Source organism: Talpa europaea, assembly GCF_964194135.1.
Source record: "Talpa europaea genome assembly, chromosome: 3".
Lineage (NCBI taxonomy): Eukaryota > Metazoa > Chordata > Mammalia > Eulipotyphla > Talpidae > Talpa > Talpa europaea.
This window is the reverse complement of record NC_140069.1, coordinates 105,873,733-105,899,536: the sequence shown is the minus strand read 5'-3', so window position 1 is coordinate 105,899,536 and position 25,804 is coordinate 105,873,733. Positions and strand designations below refer to the sequence as shown.

General features: G+C 33.7%; 1 protein-coding gene across 1 annotated transcript in view; it reads left to right on the top strand.

Annotated features, from left to right (window-relative positions):
- The window catches only part of DPY19L2 (dpy-19 like 2), a gene marked incomplete at both ends in the record, with an annotated part of 66,316 nt that overhangs the window by 13,429 nt on the left and 27,083 nt on the right, over positions 1-25,804 (top strand). The window contains 7 exons of the mRNA XM_084230771.1: positions 8,171-8,291; positions 10,069-10,162; positions 13,013-13,070; positions 14,830-14,921; positions 17,776-17,875; positions 22,003-22,080; positions 25,258-25,344. Of these exons, the coding sequence (XP_084086897.1) occupies positions 8,171-8,291; positions 10,069-10,162; positions 13,013-13,070; positions 14,830-14,921; positions 17,776-17,875; positions 22,003-22,080; positions 25,258-25,344 (630 nt within the window). The remainder of the gene's footprint in view (positions 1-8,170; positions 8,292-10,068; positions 10,163-13,012; positions 13,071-14,829; positions 14,922-17,775; positions 17,876-22,002; positions 22,081-25,257; positions 25,345-25,804) is intronic.

Here is a 25,804-nt window from a genome sequence, read left to right as displayed (position 1 = left end):
CAAACAAGCCCGGAAGGAAAAGAGCAAAATCAACATTAAGATAAAAGCTGCCATGGTCACCTCTCCACGGGTCTCATCCACATCTGTGTCACCCAGTCCACGACCAAAAGACAAGCACAGTTTCTTTACGTGTCTCTAGGCTCCATGCGCCTCCTCCAGGTCTCCTGGCTCCATCCTGCTTCCTTCCTCAGTCTCCTCTGCAGCTTCTCCTCTTCCTGCTCAGCTCCACCCTCCCTTGGGTGGGGCAGGGAACCTCCCCCTTTCCTGGGGACCACCCTGTTACAATGGGAGCAGTGGGCGAAACAGGAGAGGTCTGTGCGCCATGTGGGACCCTTGCCTGCGGCTGGGGATCGAACCGGCACTGCAGAAGCTGCGGGCAGCTTCGCAGCCCAGTGCGCAACCGCTGAGCCACCAGGGGAGGCCCCCACCTAGATTTTTAAATTCATTACTATCTTTGAGGTTGTTGCTTTGATCTTTGATGTAGTATATTTTGAATCCATAATGCTCTCCTGAATATTTTCTCTCTGCTGTTTTTTCCAACTTGCATCTTTGTTACATTCTTATTTTAAACTTCATTTTCTATCCTCTGCTCATCAGTTTTACTTTTCAGAATATCATTTGTTTCTCTGAGTTTTCTTCTTCAGCTTTCCTGTGTTTCATTTCTTTTTTTTTTTTAAGATTTATTTATTTATTTATACAAACACTGGGTACTGTCAGAAGTGCGGGAGGGTGAGAGAATTCACCAGAACTAGAGCGGGGAGCAGAACAGACAGACTGACGAAATACACTGCTGAGGGGAGCAGCGGGCAGCAGGAGAGGTCTGCGTGCCATGTGGGACCCTTGCCTGGTGGCCGGGGATCGAACCAGTGCTGCAGGGGCTGCGTGCATCTTCGCAACTCAGAGCTCAACCACTGCGCCACTGGGGAGGCCCCCTTTCCGTTGTTTCATTTCTTTTAATTACTTTATCTTGTAATTTTGAACTCTGTATCTGATAGGGGGAAAAGATCTTCTATGTCTTTGTGGTTGGATTCTGGAAATGTGTTCTCTCCTTATGGTAACATGCTTGCTTCGGGACTCAAGGTGCCATGTTTTGTATTTTTCCATCTGTTCACTTTTTTCTCTTTCCAGTTTGCTATTTTTTTTCTCAAAAGTGCCTTTTAGTAGTAACTTAGAGGATGCAGAATTTCTACTTTACTGGCAGATGATGCTGTAGTTTTTATTTGTTTCTTTTTCTGGTTTTATGTAATTTTAGATGTTTGGCATTACTGATTTTTTACCTTGTAACTGAGGGAGAAGTGTTCTGTAACTCCTTAGTTGTGGTGGAGGAGGGCTCTGGTAGAGTCCAGTCACTGGTGAAAATTGATATGCAGGGGCTGGTTCACGATTGTGGTTGATCTCCCTCCTGTCTGGATTTCCAAGCCCATTTCGCTGCAGTCTATGCACAGTATATGCACCCTACAGGGTCAACACCAGTCTTGATGGGTGGGGCAATTTTCCCTTCCCTCTCTTGCTCTGCTCTGTCAGTAAGTAGCTAATCACCCTATCTTAGGGGAAAGAAAATATGTGGGTAAGAACAGTAAAGTCGTTGATAAGCTGTTGTGAGTTATGTGTGGGTAGTAGTTGATTTCTGGTTTTTATTGTTCAATTTGAATTTTATACATAGATGATCATATTTTTTAACTTGGAAGTTTATTAATTACTGATTAGATTTATTTAATAGATACAGTCCTCTTAAGATTTGTCTATTCTTGTGTGAGTTTAGGCAGATTGTGTCTTTCAAAGGATGGATTTTTCTAGGTAATCAAATGTGTGGGCATGTTATTATTTTAATGTCCACAAGATATCTGTAGTGATGGTCCCCATTTTCACCTCTGACATTAGTAATTTCTCTCTCTCTCTATGTCTGTGTGTGTGTGTGTATCTGTGTCTTCCTTAGTCTGGTCAGAGGTTTATTGATTTTATTGAACTTTTCAAAGAACTCGATTTTAGTTTTGTTTATTTTCTCTATTGACTTTTTATTTTTATTTTTAATTACAGCATTTTCTCCTGTAATATTTAGTATTTCTTTTCATCTGCCTACTTTATATTTAAATTTCTCTCATTTTTCTACATTCCTATAGTGAAAATTGAGATAACTGATTCTAACTCATTTTTCTAGTAAATATATTCTGTATATGAGATGCTTTCACTTCATCCCACAAATTTTAATAAATTGGTTTTCATTTCATTTCATTACAAATATTCTTATATTTCTCTTGATATATTTTTTCTTTGGCCCATGTATGTTTTAAAAAGTATGTTGTTTGATCTCCAGGTATTTTGGGATCTTCCAGGTATTGATTTCTAGTTTAATTAAATTGTGATGTGAGAGCAAACATTGTATGATTTTTTAAAATTTGTTAAGGTGTATTTTATAGCTTATATTGTGGTCTGTCTTAATGAATGTTGCAGGTGAACTTGAGAATTATTCTGTTATTATCTAAGATAGTCTATCAATGTTGACATTGTGACTGATGATGTTGGTGAGTTAAACTGTATCCTTACTATCTGTTGGATCTGTCCATCGTTGACAGAAGGGTATTGAAATCTCTTAACTGTAATAGAGGATTTATTTGCTTCTCCTTGTATTTTGTTAGTTTCACCTCGTGTTATTTTGATGCCCTGTTGTTAGATTCATACACATTAAGACTCTTATGGCTTCTTGCAGAATTGACCCCTTTATGTAATAGCACTATCCCTAATACATTTCCTTATAGTAAATGCTACTTGAAAATAATATAGTTATTCCCACTTTGTTTAGATTAGGTTTAGAATGTGATATCTTTTATGCACTTTTAACTTAATGCATGCTTTTATATCTGAAGTTGGTTTCTTGTAGACAATATATGATCAGATCTTGTTTGCTGACAATATCTACTAACTGATGCATTTAGCTCATTGATATTCAAAGTGATTATAGATATAGGTGGATTGAAATCTACTGTGCTTTATTTGTTACTCTTTTTTGTGTTTGCCTTTGTCCTTTGTCTTGAGTTTGCCTTCCATACCTTTTATGCCTTTTGTGATTTTAATTGAGCATTTTTTATGTATTATGTCATCTTTCTTAAATACTGGGCATAATTCTTTTATTTATTAATATTTTATATATTGCTCTAGAGTTTGCAGTGTGTATTTACAGCTAATCTACATTTGCTTTCTAATAACACTTCCTGTGTAATTTATGTACCTTAAAATAGCAAAATAATTGTAATTCCTCCTTTCCATTCTTTGTATCATAGCTGTCATTCATGTCACTTATATGTAGGTATACACAATATAATAGATTTTGGGTTATTGTTTTAAAGAAAAGTATTTGTTAGCTCTGTTAATTTTTTTTACCTTATTTATTTAGTGTTCTTTCTTTTTTATGTAGATCCAAGTTTCTGATCCTATCTTTTTTTTCCTCTCTCTAAGTCTTTTTTTTTTTTTTTTGATTTGTTTTCAAAGTATCTTTTTTTTTTTTTTATAAATTTTATTGTTATATTCCCCATACAATTGCAGCCCCCCATTCTGACCCCAATCCCTCCCCTCCCGCCCCCGCCCCCCTAAAAGTGTCTCTGGTTCATAGTTTTTTGTTGATTTTGATTTTCACTTTCTTATAGTTATTCATTTTCCTGGTCCCTTATTTAAGTTTTCTAGATTCCTGCTATGAGTGAGACCATCCGGTATTTTTCTTTTTCTTTTTGGCTTATTTCGCTGAGCATGATCCCTTCCAGCGCCATCCATGTTGCAGCAAATTGCATGTGTTTATCTTTTTTGAATGCTGAGTAATATTCCATGGTATATATGTACCACATCTTCTTGATCCAGTCATCTATTTTTGGGCATTTGGGTTGTTTCCAAAGCTTAGCTATTGTAAACAGTGCTGCTATAAACATAGGGGTGCAGGTGTTCTTTGGAATTGATGTTTCTGTGTCCTTTGGGTAAATACCTAGGAGTGGAATTGCTGGATCATATGGAAGCTCTATGTTTAGTAGGTCCAGAAATCTCCACACAGCTTTCCACAGTGGTTGGACCAGTTTGCACTCCCACCAACAGTGCAGAAGAGTTCCTTTTTCTCCACACCCTCGCCAACATTTGTTGTTGCTAGTTTTTTTAATATGTGCCATTCTCACTGGTGTAAGATGGTATCTCATGGTAGTTTTGATTTGCATTTCCCTGATGACAAGTGATGTTGAACATTTTTTCATATGCCTGTTGGCCATTTGCATTTCCTCTTCAGAGAAGTTTCTTTTAAGCTCTTCTGCCCATTTTTTGACTGGATTATTTTCTTTGTTGTTGTTGAGTCTCATCAGCTCTTTGCAGATTTTTGTGATCAGTCCTTTATCATTAGTGTTGGGTGCAAAAATGTTCTCCCAGTTGGTGGGGTTTCTCTTTGTTTTTGTTATTGTCTCTTTTGCTGTGCAAAAGCTCTTTAATTTGATATAGTCCCAGCTGTTTATCTTTGCCTTCACTATCACTGCTTTGGGTGATGTGTCTGTAAAGATGTCTTTGATGTGCAAATCACGTAGTGTTTCGCCTATATTTCCTTCTATATATTTTATGGTTTCAGGTCTTATGTCTAGTTCTTTAATCCATTTTGAGTTGATTTTTGTGTATGGTGTGAGGTGGTGGTCAAGCTTCATTCTTTTGCATGTAGCGACCCAGTTTTCCCAGCACCATTTATTGAACAAACTTTCTTTGCTCCAATGCATAGTCTTTGCTCCTTTGTCAAAGATTAGTTGACCATAAATCTGTGGGTTTATTTCTGGATTTTCTATTCGATTCCATTGGTCTGTATGTCTGTTCTTGTTCCAATACCATGCAGTTTTGATGATTATGGCTTTGTAGTATAGTTTGAAGTCTGGGAGTCTGATGCCTCCATTCCCTTCTTTTTTTTTCAGGAGAGCTTTGGCTATTCGGGGTTTTTTGTGGTTCCATATGAATTTCATCAATAATTGTTCTATTTCTTTGAAGAATGACATTGAAATTTTGATTGGAATAGCATTGAATCTGTATATTGCTTTTGGAAGGATGGCCATTTTAATAATGTTTATTCTTCCAATCCATGAGCAGGGGATGTCTCTCCATTTCTCTCTAAGTCTTTTTTAATAAAGTTTCTTGGGTTTTGTTTTCCTGAGATAGTATTTGCATAATAAACATTCTAAGTTGAGTATTTTTCTCTCGACACTTTAAAATATTTCACTCCACTGTCTTCTTGCCTGAATGGTTTCTGAGAAGTCAGATATAATTCTTATTTTATTCCTTTATAAGTAAGGTGGTTTCTCCCCTGCTCTGTGGCTTCTTTCAGGATGGTTTTCATCTTCGATATCTTTTTATAGTATAAATATGATATGCCTAGGTGTAGAAAATCTGACTTTTATCCTGTTTGTGTTCCATGAGCTTTGTCTCACATTTATTTGATGTAATTCTAAGTCAGTGTTTCACACGGCCCTTATCTTCCTTTCTCTCTTTTCGTATTCCTATTACATGCATGGTGTTCTTTTTGTCATTTTCCTACATTTATTGAATATTTTGTTCCTTTTGTGGTCTTTATTTAATTTCAATTTGGATGTTTTTATTGAATAATACTCAGTTAATGGATTCTTTCCTCAGTCATGTCCAGTCTAGGAATAAGTCTATCAAAGGCATAAAAACAGAACTTTTAATTCTAGCAATTCTTTTTGGTTCTTATAACCTCTGCTCATATTGCCCATATGTTCTTGTGTGCTATCTATTTTATCCATCAGAGTATGTTAATCATAGTTGTTCCAAAGACCTATTCTGATAATTCCAATGTAGTAGTGGCAACTGTATAGACTGAGATCTAAGATGAAAAGCGCCGTCCTCTGCACCAGTCTTCTCTGTATTCCATCTTACTCTTCAGAGGTACTCGTGTTATTATTTCCTCTGATGATTATCTCTGTAAGTCTAGTATAAGTAAAAAGTCAAATAGCCAAAAAACCTTTTTTTTGAATCTTCAACCAGTTAATGTTTAATTGTTCTGTGTATATGAGGACTTCAATCTCCCCATGCTTGATAATTATTTTTAGATTTTTTTGTTTATTAATTTTCAAAAGTATGGTCCCAGATATTAGCTAAATTTTGTTTTACTTATTCAGAAATACTTCTTGAATAATTAGTAGGTTTTCAGTTTCTTTTATGTTGTGAAAAAGTAATCATGAGAATATAATTATCATGTATGATGGTATATTTTTAAAACTTGATAGCATTGTAAAGGGCAAGACAATAAGGAGTCATTTGGTCTTATTTTTACATTGCATAGATACAATTTTGAGAAGATGTAGATTTGCTGGCATCCTTAAGTAGTACTTCAATTTTGAAGTGAATGTCCATACTTTTTTGAGTTCACAAGGAGATTTATTTTTCATCTAAAGCTAAAAATGTAAGTTTGGAACAATATACTTTGAAAAGGAAAAAGCATTTAATGCTTACTGTATGCCAACACTTACAAATATAAGCTAAGTTCCTTTCATTCTTGTAGAAATTCATTAATTTCATTTTATAGATGAGGTGGCCAAGACATAGAATTTAAAGTATTATTACAGGCCATAAAAACCATAAACTGCAGAAGAGGGATTTGAGTTCAGTTCTCACTTCAAAACCATGCTTTCCTGCTATGTAAAATTACAGCCCACAAAGGAGTATAATTCCAAATTTAGCACATGTATTTAGTAATATATATATGCAGCATATATATTTAGTAATATATAATGTAGTAATTAGTTATTTGTTTTTATATGTCTAGGGAGTAGACATGTATGATAAATCCAGAAGAATACAAATAATAAATTTTAGTGGGATGTCAGTTTTATAAGATTAAGTGATAAAATAGTAAATCTATACTTTTTTGGGTGTGGAAAGATGTTTTGGAAGCTCTGTAGCAATGTATATTATGTTAAAATCTTGTAATACATAATATTCCAAAATATTGACTAACCCTAGCTATGTGTTTTCGTATATGTCTAAGTAGTGACCAGAAGGATAACCACCAAAATATTAAAAGTGATTCATTCTAGATGATTTTTTAAAAAAGATTTATTTATTTATGCATACAAGAACTGAGGTACAGACGAGGTTGCATGGGGGATGAGAGTATTCACCAGAGACAGAGTGGGGAACAGAAAGGCAGACTGACTGAAATATACTGCTGAGGGGAGCAGGAGGTGAGACAGGAGAGGTCTTTTGTGCCTTGTGAATAGCTATCTCCCTGGCAGGCCAGGGGACCATGCTGCAGATGCTGTGGATATCTCCACAGGGCTTTGTCTTAACTCCTTGTGCCACCAGGGAGACCCCATTCTAGATGATTTTTACTTTCACTTTGAACTGTTTTTAAAAATTTCCTGCCAATGATCTTGCATTGTTTTCCCCAAATACATAAAATTAGTATTTAAAAATTTCCCAGGAATGTGCAGTTTGTTTGTTAGTAATCTTTTGTTCTTTTCCGTTGTCTTTAAACTTTTTACAGTGAATTGGAGATTGGGAAGAATTGATTAATTAAACTCACTTAGCCAAAGTTTTAATGGAAACATCTTATTCCATATGCAGTTGATTTTATGTATTTTTATTTACTTATTTTTTAAATTGTATTACTTTTGTTGAGGTAATGTTGCTTCACAACACCATATATGATTTAGGGATATAGATTCACACTTCCTCAGATATATGTTATCACACCACACCTCCCACCAAAACACTTACAATATTTTAGACTATGAAGAAAATAAATTCAAGGATCTAAATGAAATGTTATGAATCATTTCTACAAATCTTTATATTTTGCCATTAATCACCTCATGTTTTAATTATATTCTTTTATACTTGATCTTACAGCTACTATTGCTTATATTACAGATTTGATTAGAAAAGTATATTACAGATATGTTGATCATGACATAAATTTTTAGGTGTATACTATTCAGTAATACACAACTTTAATTTATAGCATGTATATATGTATGTATGTATATATATAAAATCATTTCACATGTGTAATTATGTAAATTTGTCAAGGTTTATACTGTCAAAGACAACCACCATAAAGTGGTATTTTGAAAAATTATTATGAAAATATTATGAAGATAACAAATACTGTATTTTCATCTATTATCTTTGTTTTCATCTTTTGTAGGTGGTGATAGCCTGTTGGTATCGCACATTTGTGGGAATAATGAACTTATTTGGGCTAGAAACTAAGACCTGCTGGAATGTCACCAGAATACAACCTCTAAATGAAGTTCAGAGCTGTGAAGGCATGTTTCCTCCTAAAATGCTGCTGTGTTTTTATTAATGTTTATAAAAATATTTTATAGTGTCATGACACATTTAAACAATAATTGTAAACTACTATGACTAATTTTGTGTTAGCTTGAATATATCAATTTGGGTATTGTGAACCTAGAATGGGCCTTACCCTGACAGCTTATACTGTAGAGGGGTATCATAAGTGGTGGATACTACAAGTCAGAAAATTAAATTGCTGAGGTTAGGAGTAAGGGAGAATAATTATTTCAAGAATATGAACCAGCATATTCAAAAGTCCTGAGGCAAGAGAGAACTAAAAGAAAGCTAGATTTACTAAAACGGAGAGACAAAGAAGAAAAATGGTGTCAAATGATGCTAGGATTATTAGGAAGGGGGTCAGTCCGTGACGGACCATTTACTGGTTAAGGATTTTGTATTTCATTGAAGAATATAAATAGATTTGCATTTTAAAAATGGTGTATTAGTATACTGTAATGATTAGTTGGTACTTTACTTTCTTGGGGTTAGACTGCTATTGTTCAGTTTCTGAAACTATCTGTATAGTCACTTGATTAATTGCAAGAGAAAATTCATTGTATTATTTTTGCCTTTTGCTAGGCTCTAGGATAAGTAAAATATAGTATTTGACTTCAAGGAGAAGCTTTAGTCTATATGACATAGTCTGGTTATTTGATTCATTATTTTTTATAGCTAGAACCTTAACACATTCCTTATATGGAACTGTGTTTTATGTATGTATGTATGTATGTGTGTATGTATTTAAAATATACATACATAGTTTTTAACTCATATGAGTATACATATGAGAATCACTTTTTGGGTGCTTTGTAATTATCTCTCAAAATTCTCAAAACAAGTCTGTATAGGTGTATACAGTGTCATACAAAAATATGTATGAAAACCTACTTTTTAATGGTTGAGAAAATAGAACATGAAAAAAACTTAGATAACTTATTTAGCTGTAATTGGTGCAACCAATATCTGAAGGCTAGTCTTTTGGATTCCTTCTACTTCTACTTCTCTGATGATTCCTTTGCAGTATTTTTTAATAACTTTTCTTTTATAGACCTCCCTTTAATGTTTAATGACTCTTGGCTCTATCATGCATACTCTTTTTCTCCAGTCTTGTAATCTCCTTAAAGGAATTCTTGCATTTTCATGTCTTCAGGTATCATCTATAAACAGATAACTGGAAGTCTATATTCAGCCTGGAACTTTCATCTTATTAATATATATGTATGTACACAGGTAGCCACTTCACATTAAGGTCTCTCTCATGTACCTCAAAATAATAGTTCACAATGAGATGTAGCAATTCAAACCTCCTACTTTTAAAATATTTCCTACCCTTCAAAGGGACTCAATTACCTAAGCCAGAAACCAAACATTGTTACATGATTTCATTTTCCTTGCCTTCTCTCATAAAGCAATTAGCAAATATTGTTGATTTTGCTTCCAAAATATCTATCAAATTCATACATTTCCCATTTATTTTTACATGCTGAGAATATAGTGAATTTCACTGATATAATAATACTTCATTTGAGTATAAACTTGACTACAATAAAGTCTGAAGTATAGAATAACTAGTAATACCTCATGTAAGGGGAAAGCACTGATGTAAGTATTTTAAAGAGCAGCAATCTGAAAAAACAAATGCTTCCAGCAAATTCACAAGTTCTTTATTACAAAGCACTTAGATAATTATGCCCAACTGCATTATAGTAATTTATTAAATACTGAACAATCTGTGTTTTTTCAAAGGATTGGGAGATCCTGCTTGCTTTTATGTTGGTGTGATTTTTATTTTAAATGGAATAATGATGGGATTATTCTTCATATATGGCACATATCTGAGGTAAGCTTTCTGTTTTAAAAGATGTTTCAGTCAGCTTATAAGGATAAGTTGACATTTGTTGATTAAACAAAAAGGATAATTAATGAGATTAGTTGATTAACTGTAGGAACTTTTGTAGATTTATTTGGTATTTTTCAGAAGCTCAGCCAATATCATGTAACTGGAAACTAAAGCTGTCACTAAAAATATTATCTTAGGTATTCCTCTTATTCTTGTTCTTGAATCTAAACAATCTAGATTCCTTAAATTTTAAGTGAAAATACCTCTAATTAGTGTATAAAATTATAATGCTTATTAGAAAAATGGAAAGGAACTTTGGTTGGCTTTAAGAGCAAATTATTTCTAGTTTTGGTCTCTGGATATGTGGAATTAAAGTTGTAAAAAAAATGTACTTAACTTGTGACAGAGACACATACAGATACACACACACACACACTCAGTTCATAGATAACCTTTTTTACTGCAGTAATATTGGCTAACAATACTATATAGATTTCAGGCATACCACATGACAATAGACATTGGTAAAGTTGACCATATCATTAATAATCAGGTAAATACAAATTTAAGCCACAATGAGGTACGGTTTCATTCCTACTAGCTTTGCAGAGGGAACTTCATTTATGGTAAATGACCATATAAATTAGGACAACTATTTCAGAAAAACAGTGAACATTATCTGGTAAATGTGCAGATGTAAATGCCTATAATTGAGCAATATCAGTTTAAAGCATATAAAGCTAAGAACTCTTGCACACTGCACCAGGAAAGATTTACAAGAATATAGCAAAATTACTTGTAAAAACAATTCAAATGTCCATTAACAGAGAAATCTGAACAATGTAGTGGATTAATATAACGGAAAATTATGCATTACTATAAAATAATGAGAATGAATGAGCTATAAAAGTACACATGTCAACATGATGAATCTTACACATATAATGTTGAATGAATGGAAACAGGCACACAAAAATATTGCAGACTTTGATTTGCATGAAATTTAAAACAGAACAAAGTAAATGACAGTTTGATATTTCTACAGAAGTGGCTATAATGGTTACAAAAGTTAGAATATGACTGTCTCAAGAGAGGACAAGTGTAGACTCAGGGTGCAATCAATTTTCTATTTCAGTGACAAGATGATTGGAAGGATGTTAACTTTGTAATTGTTCAAGAAACTGTCTCTAAGTTTTTATGCATTTTCCATATGTATGCCATATCATATAAGAAAAAATTATACAGTAATTTGTCAGTATTTTGAAATAAAGGGATTACTTTGAGATTATATTGGCAGGCTTTAAAATGTTCTATTTTTGAAAGTAGTTCATATTTGTTACCCTTTTTAAATTAGGAAAATATTATACAATACTATAATTTCTAAACTTTTAAGCTACAACTTCTAAACTTCTAAAAATTAATACTTTCATGGGGAAAGGTACTTAAGAGGTGATAGTATTCTCTAAATTGGTCACACAGTTCTAGATTATCAAATACATTAGTAGGCTCCTACCTTTAAGGATATGTAGATATAACAAATGTTTATAAAAGTGTTACCAAAGGGTTAAGTTTCAGCGCTATCATGCTGTTGGCACTGCAGCCTGAATTTGATAGCAGCCAGGGAGTTAACCCAGATATGGTGCAGCAGACCTCTCTTGTCTCACCTGCTGCTCCCCTTAGCAGTGGACTTCAATAAATCTGCCTGTTCTGCTCTCCACTCTGTCTCTGAATCTTTCACCACCCCCCGCACCTCTAGCCTACACCCCAGTTCTTCTATGAACAAACAAACAAACAAACAAATAAATATTTTTTTTAAAGGGTCACCAAAAACTGTGAGGGCATTGAAAACAATAGCATATAAGAAACAAAAAGAATAGAAATTTGGGGAGAAATTTTGCTTTTTGTATTCTGCTCCCTTCACACCCCACTGCACTAACCTAGAGGGTTGACTGTCCATTTCAACAATGGTTAACAATATCATGTTATTGTTATTCATACTTTACTTGAAAACATCCCTTTACATTTTTAATTATTATCATTGTTTACTGGCCTATACATCTCCAGAGCAGTTACTATTATTATTATTTTGTCAAAACTTTCTCAGATTTATCCACGTGCTTTCCTCTCTATGTGCAACATTCATTCTTGTTTCTTATGCCTTCCTTCTTTCAGTTTTTCCTCGTTGAAGTACATCCTGTGGATATCCTTTAGTGAACATTTGCAATGGCAAATCACTTTCCATTAACCTTTTCTCTGTTTTATTGAACTCATGTTCCCTTTTTTTCAATTATTTAACCAGTATTTCTTGTCTTCCAATTGTAAAGCTGTGGACATATTGATGAATAGAAAACAAAGAAAAGACAAATTTTAGAAATGGTTCTTAATCATTTATAGTATTAGTCCTTGATCTAATTTTTGTATTCTATTTGTTGTTTCTTTGATACTCAAACAAAAGAATATTTGTAGAAATTTAGACTATTAGATTTCTATCTTCGTCTCTTAGTCACTGAAATCCAATTTCAAAAGACAAAGATTTGCCTTGTTCAGAATATTCAAAGAATGTAACATAGACTGATATGCTGGTGTGTTTGTTAAAAATTATTTTATTATGTTCATCTTACGTCTTTTATTTGAAAATGAATGTTTTAACTATAATAATATAAAATAAAGATGTATTTTTATTCTTGTCCATTCAAGATTAAAACTACTACATTTTAGTAGTAGAAATTTTTATCACTATTTGACGTGGTTTAGTACTATGATGTTTTAAATGATTTTATATTCTAAGAGGTAATTTGTGAAAAAATCACTATATTTGATATTAATGTATGATTATATACTTTTTTATAGTGGGAATCAACTTGGAGGTCTAATTACAGTATTATGCTACTTTTTCAACCATGGAGAGGTTTGTTTTCTAGAAAATAGTTTTTAAGAATTGGAAGGGGCTATTTAGGAATAAGGAAATATATTTATCAAAACTATATAATTGCATATTATTTAGGACTTTGCAATATTTTAAAGAACCTTTTATTGTAAGTTGTCATTTTAATCATGTTAGCCCGCATTTTATGTAATAATAGAATTTATGACATGAAATGTCATGCTTGGTTTTTAGCATATATACATATATGTATATATGAATATTTTACATCTAGTATGTATATACACATATTTTGTAGAAAAAGGAAATACTATACTTGTTGAGTTCAGACATTTTATATACACTATCTCATTTATTCCTACCGAACTTTTTTTTGGGAGGTAGTTGTTTTACTGACTGTAGAAGTTAGAAATTTGACATTTAGAGAGGTTATGTTTACTACAAGATTACAAAATTCCACATTACTAAATGATGAGGCTGGATTTCCATTCTACAGCTGACTGGCTTTGTATGACAGTATGCTGCCTTTTAACAACACAGAATCTGAATCCAAAATAGAAATTACTAATTCAACCTCTTGGGACATGGTCCCAAGCATATACAATATTATTTAGGGTATGATAGATTCAACAAAATATTGAGTGCATAATGTGTCAGATTCTGTTAGCTGCTGAGGATATGGTAGTGATAAGTGAGAGAATTTGGAAGCAAAACATGTAATATATCATGACACAGGTTATATAGGGTAGAAGTCTTTTACTATTGGAAAAGGTAAATACTAGGTTAATTTAAAAATATTAGATAAGGGAATCCTATCATGACTACACCTGAGGGGAGATATCCTGCACTGTCAAAACACTAGCAAGGATGTAAAACAATGATGTTTAATAAAAAAAAAAAAGTACATAAATATTTTAAATATATTAACGTAAACAAATGCATTGTCATTCACTGGTGTGTTAACGTAAGGACAAAACCTTTCATTGACTATGTCAGCTGAATTATGAGTTCTGAGTTAACTTTCTTTTATGTATTTTAATTTGTCTCCCAAGGTTCACAGTTTTGTGAACCTTGTTTTCATGGGAAAAGAATAGAGCTTTTAATTTTAAGGCTCTTGCAAGGTATAAAGAGTCTAGATTATTTCTAGAATATCAGAATTCTTGATATAAAACTTTTATAATATTCTCCCATATATCTTAGAAATAATGTTTTAAAGATATATTTAAAAATGTTTAATACTTTCATTATTGTATCACTTTAGTGATTAGTGATTCTCAGGTACTTCCAGCTGACTTTAGAAATTTGTAGTTAACTCTTTTAATGACATATTTTTTAAAAATTCAGAAATTATTTCAATTAGTTATTATATGTGTCTGTACCTATTAGACTTGTTATATACAAACCCTGTTGGTGTTTGTGAGTGCCCTAGGTAACATTTGCTTAGATATTTTTCTGGGCAGGCATACATCCCAAAGCCTTGGGATATCAGGGTCATAACTGGTTAGAATGTGGACCTGGTATTATATTATTGTAGTTATAGTCTTCATTGTTCCTATGCCTACCAATTTGTTTGTCCCTTGGGTTTCCTTTTTCCTGGCTTGTTATTAGACTTGCTAGTTTATAGGTCTCTACCCAGTAAGAGAGCTCCAAAATCTGGGATACTATATAAGGCATTCAGAAATGAATGAACTTAATGCTAAAATGATTAAAATTAGTCCACCATGATTTTTAGATTAATAATGTTTATTGCAAAGAAACAAATTAAGCATTTTATTGATTGCAGGCTACTCGGGTGATGTGGACACCACCTCTCCGGGAAAGTTTTTCATATCCATTTCTTGTACTTCAGATGTGCATTTTAACTTTTATTCTGAGGTAATTTTTATTTATGAAACAAATAAATTATAAATCATATATTAAGTTTAAATTTCTTAAAATATACTTCAACTATTAAGTTGTAACTACTAAATTTATTTTTGTTCTTTAAAATAGATTAATGAGTTAAGAGTTTAAAATTACTATGTAAAAATTAAATTATGTTTTAATTAGCATGTATATATATATTTATATATATTTTTGTTAAATAATCAAAAATTTGAGAAACTATTACTTTTTTTCCCTCTAAGTTTATGTACTCTGATTCATTGTTTTTAGCATGTGTTCTTGATGGAGCATTAATGTATGTTTCATAAAAATAAATATTCCATGCACAGATGAATTTGGAAATGCTAGGAAATGCTAGAGTGTATATATATATTCATTTATTTATGAATATTTCTGAAATGCTGATGTTTCTAGCAGTTCAACAGCAGCTTTATCAAAACTATTTTTCTTGGACACTTTTTTTGGCTGGAATTTTCTCAGCATTTGAGAAATTTAAGATGTCTGAGAAACAGTCACAATAAAAATAATATTAGCAGATTGCTATAGACTTTGTCATAGTAATGTTTCATGAAATATTCATGAGATCTTGCACTAAATGAAATAATATCACTGTCTCCTCCAAAATGCCAGGAAAACTTGTACTTCATTTACTAGTACTTATCAGATTGTGCTTATATTAAAATCATTTGTGTACATTTCTTTCTTTCTTAAAACTGTAAATTTGTTAAGTCCACATATACAGATGTCTACATATATAGTTATATGATAATAAAATACCACCGGGACCTTGCCATGATTTTCAATTCAACCACAGAACACTTAGCACATTGCCATGCAGATACTTAAGACTCTATGTTAGCTAAAAGAAGGCAAGTAGTGGCACACTCAAGTGACTGCCAAACTTGAGTAAGGGGCAGATTAACACCTGTTTCACTACCTACATAACAAATTTTTTTGGATTGATTTGGAAATTTCCCTGTCCAGATTTCTATCGTTGCTCGGCATATTATTTTCTCTGAAAGATGATGGTGGAGGAAGCTTACCATTTATCCCCACTCATATCAAGTTAAATTACTAGAAGGATGTTTTTTCCCCATTCTTAAAAATCTTTTGGAGTGCTACTAGTTAGTTCAAAGAGTCAGGGTTTCACGGAATGAAATGGGATAATTAGAACATTTAAAATTGTATCCTTGAGTGTTTTTGCTGGATACCTTAGCTAAAATAATTTGTTTTGCTGATAAAAGAAAACTGAGCAGCTTGAAATTATTTGTAAAAGCTTATTTCAACCTAACAATGCTTAAAGAAATACACTTATATTGGTTAATAAAATGCAATTTTAATTTAACTTTTCCTACACCAATTTGGATGAAAAACTTGGTACATGATTTAGGCTTTGAAAAGACAAGAATTTGCAATCTGGTTTTTTTTTTTATCTATTACAAATGAATATAAGAGATCCTCCATAAAATTCTGCTAAAGTAGGCAGCAGCAACCTTGAGAAATTCACCTTTGGTCTGTGTGTAAAAAAACCCACATATTGCACCATGAAGGTTTATATGATTGGTACAACAAAACAATGTTTCAATACCAGTTTACAAAGTTCAATAATTAACTGATGTTGAAAAGGGTGAGGAGAGCCTATGTACACTTGTGAAATTGTGAATGCTATCTGATTTAGTTAATACTGCAAATCTGTACAAATCAAGATTCAGATAATTTCTTGAATCTGAATTAACATTATTAACTCAATTCTTCTGCTAAGGTCAACAAGGGAACTCCAAACACTTTTTTTTTTTTCATTTATTCAAAATAGAAAAATTTCTTCCCTGCTTTTTAGTCCAGAATTGATATTATACTATAAGCAAGGTATTCCTTCCGTTGTCAACATTCATGGCATGACATGGTCTGAGATCCACTTGAGTTTAAATTTGTATAGCACTCATATGCAAAATAGTCCCCAAAGCTAAAGATCACAGAGGTTAAAAGTGACTCTGAAAATTCAAATGGTCCTTCTTGGAGACTAGAGCAAAACATTCAGCCATAGTTAGAAGAAGTCTCATCTAAACAAATGTAGCCCTTTTGTAAATTTTATCTCAAAAAAAAAAAAAAAAGTAGCCCCAAAGAAGTAGCTCTGAAAAGAGGAAAAAAATATAACTTAAAACACTTGAAAGCCAATGTGAATATAGGCTCCAAAGTTAGTGAATGTGTTTTCTAATACTAGTACTAAAAAGTATATACTACTAAAATTTTGCTTTTAAAACTTTCTATGCCTTTGTAAAAACAAACATCCTGCCCATCTTTTAAAAACAGTTGCCGTTGTATTGTTTACACAAAATGTTTGCATCTCTTTTTTCATGTTCTAAAAGACTAAAATTTTCAGTGGCAGAAGGCGTTGGTTATTGATATATCTCATAATTGTACATTAATCACTTAACCCTGAATATGCACTAGTTTAACTGTATTCAAGAATTGCTTTTTAGGCTGTTGCTGCTCTTAAAGGCTAAATATCTTGAGGTATGCAGGGTCAGTTCAATTCTACCTTCTGACCTAGTTGGAGTATTTCTAATATCATACATAGAGGAAAATAAACTTTCATGTTCAAAGTATTTTATTTGCTGGTAAACTAGATACAATATTTCATTTCAAATTCTTATTTTTGATTGTGCTTGGTATTTTTATAATTCAAGTATTGTAAGTTCTTTTTAATGAGCTTTTAGAAGTTGTTTTATTGTATTATCTCAAGGGTAAGAGATCATTAGGCGTCATTATTTTGCAGTTAATCTTTCAGTTTAGTGTTAGGTTATTTTTATAGTGAAACTTATTGGTATATATTCTCTCCATTAAGGGCTCCGAACCTTGGTAGAAGGCGTTTTATTGCTCTCTGTCTCGCCAATGTTGCTTTTATGCTTCCTTGGCAGTTTGCTCAGTTTATACTTTTTACACAGGTAAGATGATTTTAGAGTAATTCAAGTTGAATACAAGATATCCTTGGTTTCTTCTGTAGAAGTGGTTTTTTTGTTGTTGTTTATTTTTGTGGGACCCTCGCCAGTGGCGGGGAACGAACCGGCGCTGCAGAGGGCCCTATAGAAGTTTTAAAATATGATTGTTTGTGTCCCAAGATTTTCAAACTATGAAATAATTATAAAGTTTACATAAAAGTGTGATTTTAAAAAAACATACTGCATTCTACTCTGAATGCAGTTGGGTGGGCAAGTATTGGTGATCAAAGACCTTTTCTATTGTTTAATTTACAATTTTTCTTGGTATTTGTGATTGTTTCTGTAGTTGTGCCTGTATGTTTTTCTTTTACCTTAGTATTCATTTTGGGTGCTGATGAAACTATGTAGATAGCTCTTTGGGTTATTTTGATATTGCTTTTAATGCTTTTTATCCATTTGAAACACGTACTAGATTTTTGGTTTTCTGTTTTTTTTTTCTTTTATATTGAAGTGACATGAGTAAATTTAAGGTGTAAAATGTATTGATTTTGACACATTTTTATATTGCAGTGTAACTACCACCATAGTGTTCACACCTCTATCAAGTCAAATAATTATCATTTCCTTTTTGTGTTGAGAACATGTAAGAACTAGTTTAACAATTTTCAAATAGCACTGACTATAAGCATTTATACTGTGTGTTAGATTTCCAGAAATTTTTCATCTTCTAGTTGCAAGTTTGTACCTTTTATTCAATATTTCTTATTATCCTACTGCTCCTCTCCCTCCCACCATACCCTGTTAACTGCCATTCTGCTTTTTGTTTCTATGAGTTTGGCCTTTTGAGATTCCACGTACAGTATTTGCCTTTCTCTGATTTAATCTCACTTCAGCATCAGAGTTTCTATTTGGTGCTTATTTTAATGATTTCTATCCATAGTGGCAAGTCAGAGGGAGGCAAGGCAGGGGGCGGGAGCGAATTTCTATATGCTCTTTATTCCCTCTGACGTCTCTGGCATTCTTTTGTAGTCTCCCCCCTTCTCTAGTCACTTGTCCTCGCATAGCCCTTGGTCTCTGAGTGATGCCACTCTTATAGCCCTGAGCCCCTAGGTTTGGATGTGCATACTTATGCGTGTGCACACCCATACTCCAAGTGTCCAAAATCAGGCACACATGCCCCACGCCCACACTCCCAAGAGTCTTCTATGTTAACACAATCCAGGCTGCAGGTGATAGCTGTAGAGTCTAATAGCACAGAGGCCTGATTAGTTCATTTGCCCTATGCTATCTCTTTGGTAAATTTTTCATTTTGTGTATTTTCCTGATTTCTTTATTGTCTTTCTGTGTTCTCTTGTAGCTCATTAAATGTTTAAAAAGTGTCTATTTTGAATTCTTTACTGGGTAAATGTAGGGTAAAGAAAAAATGTCAGGCTTTTCTGCCCTCCTGCCATCAGGATAGATGATGGATCCTTGTGGTCCTGAATGCATTCCTGATGGCGGGCACCTGGAGTAGGGTGTGGGCATAGGTAGATGGGATCCACCTGAGCTAAGACTGTGCTTTTAAGGGCGGCGTCATGGGGACGCCAGTAGAAGCCAACAAGCCGAGAACCAACAGAAGCTGAGAGAGAAGCAGAGAACGCCGGAGAGCCCAGATAGAGTGAGGACTTGCTGGGGGCTGGGAGGCCTGCCAGCCTCCCGGCCCCCCAGCACCCCTGCCTGCCATGTACCTGGTAATCCCAATAAAAGACCTGCAAAAAACCACTGAGGACTCTGACTCCTCCTTTACCCGGTCTGCTGGATCCTAGAAAACCTGCTCAGTGGCCATTCCTGCCCTTACAGTAAATCATAGAATTCTGTATCTTTGAGTTTGATTACTAGAGGATTATTGAGTATATTTTCATTGATGTCATGTTTCCTTTGTTCTTCATGTTTCTTGGAGTTTTGAATTGCCATTTTTTACATTTCAAGTAGCAGTCACCCGCAATATTGCATTCACGTCCTGCTTCTATCTGGACTTTTCTCTGACCTTGTATGAACACACCTGCTCCATACTTCCTGCTTCCTCCTGGTGTCAGCATTATTAAGCTTGTTTGTTTTTTCCAGATTTTACAGCTCACCAGGCTGCTGTCGGAACTTCCCTTTTATTTTCCAGAAGGTAGCACTGCAACCACTGCTTCTGGTTTCTCCCTTGCCCACAGATTCTGTTTTCTAAATGACCTACTTGTCTAACAGAACTGATTCTCACCTCCATAGCAGGAGCACGCACAAGGAGCTTGCTGCAGAGTTGGTGGGGTTGTAGTGGGGGAGAGGTGTGGGTTTAACACTCAAAGTGTCAGGGTGCCCACTTGCCCGCTGGGGGTAGAATGGGGAATCTTCATGAAGTTTTCTAAGCAGCTAGTAGGTAGATTTTTTTGAGAAGAAGCATGGACCCCATGCTTTCAATTATGAGTAGTGTCTCTCTTTTTTGTAGTCTCACAGCAGTGCCTGCATTTCTGGAAAAGCTAGTTGAGATGTAAAGAATTTCAGCATCAAGTAAATGCTATCTACAAACTAGCCTTCTCCTAGAGTTTTGTTGTTGAGGGGGCCCACAAGTTCAGAGTTCTCTTGCCTACAGGATGTTTGACTTTTTGAGCACCTTTTAAGCGCAGGAACTTCTGGTCCTGTCTTGTCAGTTCACCTCCTCTAATGTGCTAGCCAGATAATCTGGTGTCGAAGTACCCTCACCTGCAGAACTCCCTGGAGGGCTAGGAGTGGGGCCAAGTGTGGCTGGAGCCAGAGAACACAGGTTGAAATCTATCCAAACTTGGCAGTACCCCAACAGTCCCCACAGAGAAATCACCCTTGTACCCTACCTCTATGATGCTGCATTTCTTTTGCAATCAGTCAGTAGCCTGGGTGATCCTCCATTCTCTCGCCAAGCCCTTGGCCTAGAGCGAGCTCCGCTTTTCCATTTGCTCAACAGGCTCCTCCTAATCTCTTCAAATACAGCTTTTACTTAATTTCCTCATCTCTTTCTGATATGTAAAGAATATGTTAGATCTTTTCATTATATGCTTACATATCTTTCATGTATTTTTCCTTCCTTTGTCATTTTTTGTGTTCTTCTAGGTGTTTTTTTCTAACCTGTAGTCCCTTTTCTAACCAGTTCATTCCTTCTTTGTTTGACTGTGTTTAACTTAATTTTATACCTATTTTGACTAAATATTGACTATTGTAATATGTAGTTGTAAATTTTCAATTTTTTTCTGACTTCTGTTATTCTGGAATTCTCAATTATTTCTGCTATTCCCTTACACTTGTCAAGCATGAAGTCTATGTCTGATGATATCGGACATCAGTTTTTGAGTGGTTTATGATTTTTAATTGTTGTTTAAAAAGTAGAAGAATAAGTGGCCTATACATGTAACATATTTACTGTTTGGTCTTTTACATAGAATCTTTAAGGATCTGTTTCGACTCTTAGCGATAATGCCTTACTGCCTCTGTATATGGGTTATTTTTGATGTGGTGTTGAACATTATTTATGAAAAATTGCAGAGTTAACTTGAAGGACTTGTTCCAGGGAAAATGAAATTTGCATCTAGCAGGCTAATAAAAATACTAATAATGTTGAATAACTCTCATGCGGCAGCCAGGCATTGAGATAATTCAAAGGTCAACTTCAGTGAGGGCTGCTTCACTTCTTGTTTTCTATTTTAGTATAGCATTTTGAAACCCCAATCCAAAGTTTGGGGACTTACCAGGAATCTTGTTATTGGTATGCACTTGCTTCTCAACTCCCTCTCCCATGGCTGGCAATTGGCAGATGTCTCTGAGAGAAAGGTGACCCAAAATGTCATGCTCATCACGATAGACTTCCATATTTTCTCTGGTCTTAGCTTCCTACTTCTTTTTTACCTTGTTAGTTATCTGTGAGTTTGATACAAGTATTAACTTTTTCCTAGCTATTTTAGTTCTCACTAAGAAAGAAGGTTGGTTCAAATTACTTTGACTTATTGTTGGATATATAATTGGATAATAGTGTATAATTGGATATGTATTATTTGATATGTAATATTCCTCCTATATTTATTTTGCTTATGAATATGTTTATTTTTCATATTTTTCACTATTTAAAAATATTTTTATTTCAGATAGCTTCATTATTTCCCATGTACGTTGTGGGGTACATTGAACCAAACAAATTTCAGAAGATCATTTATATGAACATGGTAATGTTTTGAATATTTATAAGATAAATATAAAAGGATACTGAGGGTTTATAAAAGAAAACTGATTCTGTTTTATGGGATACTGCCTCTCCAGCAATATTTAATGTATCTTATGTAGTTAATATACAGAAGGAAAAGTGTTAAATAGGTTTTATAAATAACCATATTAAAGCAGATTATATATTTGATTACATTAGATATTTTGCACTGTCTAAAACTTTTGTTTTTTTGTGTTACTTATTATTACTACTTTTGAAATTATCTTTTCTCCCCCAAATCTGATATTTTTAACACTGCATGACAGTTTGCAAATTTTATATTTCTTATACTTTTGTTTTTATCTTGATTACAAATACATCTCCAGTAAGAACATAAAATAAATTTTCTTTACATAGAGCTTAAAATAAAGCTTTGTCAGTGATGGAAGTCCTCAAAGAGCCTAAAAAAATAAGATTTGAAAATGATACTTATAACTGTCTTTCTCATTATCTTACTCTACTTTTTCTGTTTTTTTATTTTTATTATTTTTTTAATTTCTTTTTTACTTTTTACATCATTGTTCAATTTTAAACAATGTTTGCTTCCCCTACCCTCTCACGTGTAGTCCTCATAGAGTTTCCTGCACCAATGCACCCGTGCGCGATCACCTGATCACCTCAGTCTCCTGTGCTCCTCCCTCCCTCCCTCTGATCCCTCTCCCTCCTCCTCCCCTGCAGGATGTCTCTGGTTTATAATTGTCCATTTTTGCCTTGTTGTGTTTTGTACTGTTATTATTTTTTTACACTGATGTTTTATTTGGTTCCCCTAAATTCCTGCTATAAGTGAACCATCTGCTATTTTTCCTTTTCCTTCTGTCTTATTTCACTGGGCATAATTCCTTCTAGCTCCAGCCACGTTGCTGCGAATGGCATGTTACTCTATTTTTTAATCAATAACATGTTTTTTCCTTTTTTAATTTTACCCTGTGGCAGATATAAGAAAAAAATTGAGTTTTGCTATATAAAATTTATGTTGGTGAAAATACTTAGAACCTAACAGTACATTGGAATTCTATTATTATTTGGCAATAGTATACTTACTCATGATGTTTTTAAATTAATATTTCACATCATTGTTCATTTTTATACAATGTTTGCTTTCTCTTCTCAAGTGTAGTCCCCATAAAATTCCTACCACCAGTTTACCTGTGACCATCACCATTGTCCCTTGTGCTCTTCCCTTCCCTGTTTTGAGTCCTCTCCCTCCTCCTCCCCTGCAGAATGTCTCTGATGAATACTTGCCTGTTAATTTTTTATATTATTATTATCATTATTTTTTCCTGATCCCTTAATTGGCTCACCTATATTCCTCCTATAAGTGAAACCATCCAATATTTTTTCTTTTTCCTTCTGGCCTTACTTCGCTGAGCATAATCCCTTCTAGCTCCATCCATGTTGCTACGGATGGCAGGAGTTTATCTTTTTTGATTGCTGAGTAGTATACCATTGCGTATATATACCACATCCTCTTGATCCAGTCATTTATTTTTGGGCATTTAGGTTGTTTCCATATCTTACCTATTGCAAATAACTGCTGCAATAAACATAGGGGTGCAGGTGTCCTTTTGAAATTATGTATTTGTGTTCTTGGTAGATTCCTACGAGTGGAATTGCTGGGTTGTATGGTAGCTCCATTTTTCAGTAGTTTGAGGAATCTCCACACAGCTTTCCATAGTGGTTTCCATACTTTTTGCATTCCCACCAATAGTGTAGGAGAGTTCCTTTTTCTCCACATCCTTGCCAACATTTGTTGTTGCTAGGTTTTTTAATATGTGCCAATGCCACTTGTATAAAGTGGTATCTCACTGTGGTATTGATTTGCATTTCCCTGATTATAAGTGATGTTGAACATTTTTTCATAGACCCATTGTCCATTTGCATTTCCTCTTTAGAAGTGTCTTTTTAGCTCTTCTGTCCATTTTTTGGACTGGACTGTTTACTTTGTTTTGGTTGAGTTGTGCGAGCTCTAGGTAGATATTTGTGATCAGTCCCTTATCGGTTATATGGTGTGTAAAAATCACACCAATCAGTAGGCTGCCTCTCTGTTTTGGTTAAGGTCACTTTTGCTGTACAGAAGCTTTTTAGTTTGATGTAATCCCAGCTGTTTATCTCTCCTTCACTTTCTTTGCTCCGGGGGGGGGGGGGGGGGAATGGGGGGGTGAGTCTTTAAAGATGTTACTGATATATATGCCATTTAGTGTTTTATTTTCTTTCTTTTATTTTCTTTCTTTCTATATTTTCTTCTATATATTTTATGGCTTCAGGTCCTATGTTCAGTTCTTTTATCCATTTTAAGTTGTTTTTGTGCATGGTGTGAGATAGTAGTCTAGTCTCATTCTTTTGCATGTGGTGGTCCAGTTTTCCCAGCACCATTTATTGAACAAACTGTCCTTGTTTCATTGAATATTCTATGCTCCTTTGTCAAAGATTAGTTGTCCATGTATATGTGGCTTTATTTCTGGGTTTTCTATTCGATTCCATTGGTTTGTGCATCTGTTTCTTGTCCAGTACCATACTATTTTAATTGTGGCTTTGTTGTATAGTTTGAAGGCTGGGAGCATGATACCTCCATTCTCCTTCTTTCTAGTCAGGAGAGCTTTGGCTATTTGAGGTTTTTGTATGGCTCTATATGAATTTCATCAATATTTGTTCTATATCTTTGAAGAATGTCATTGAGATTTTTATCAGGATTAAATTGAATCTGTAAGTTGCTTTTGGTAGGATGACCATTTTAATAATGTTAATTCTTCTACTCCATGAGCAGGGGAAGTCTTTCCATTTCTTAGTGTCTTCTTCTATTTCTTTTAACAATGTTTTATAATTTTCTTTGTATAGGTCACTCACCTCCTTTGTTAGGTTTATTCCCAGGTATTTGATTTTTTTGTTTCAATTGTAAATAGGATAGTTTTCTTAATTTTTTTATTCTTCAGATAGATTGTTTACATATAAGAAGGCTGATTTTTGCATGTTGATTTTGTATCCTGCTACTTTACTAAATTGGTTTAATTAGTTTTTTGTGTTTATTAATGGTTATGCACATAAACTTTATATTAGAAATGACATGAAGTGATATATAGAGAAGGTAGGAATTGTGCTATGTATCTAGTAACTATAAAATGTATTTCTTTTCAATTTTCAGATTTCAGTTCTCCTCTGTTTTGTGTTGATGTTTGGAAATCCAATGTATTTATCGTCTTATTATTCTTCATCTTTGTTAATGACATGGGTAAGTGTTTGTTAAACTCATGACTTTTTTTAACCTTTCGACTAGGACATTTACTTATCTAATATAGGTTTAGGAGAATAAATAGGACCCTTTCCTGATTGTTACATCAAAAAGTTCTTCACAAATAAAGCTCTTTTTCTATCTTATCCCTGAAAAATAATATAGTAAAAAGTTTACCTTTTTTAGATAATACCTGAGTAAATACTTTTAAAAATAACCATAGGCATTAAGAATTAATTTTTAAAATATGTCTTGATGTATGATAAAAATTAGCTATTTCCTTCAAAGTCACTTCAGTGGACTAAATACTTATTGTTGTGACACTGCCATTGCCCAAAGCACTTTTGGAATTCCTCTGAATTGCCTTCACAGACTGTGGCACATTCTTTTGAATATCCTCAATGGTGGCAAATCTTCGTCTTTCAAGGGTGGATTTGATTTTTGGAAACAACCAAAGTCT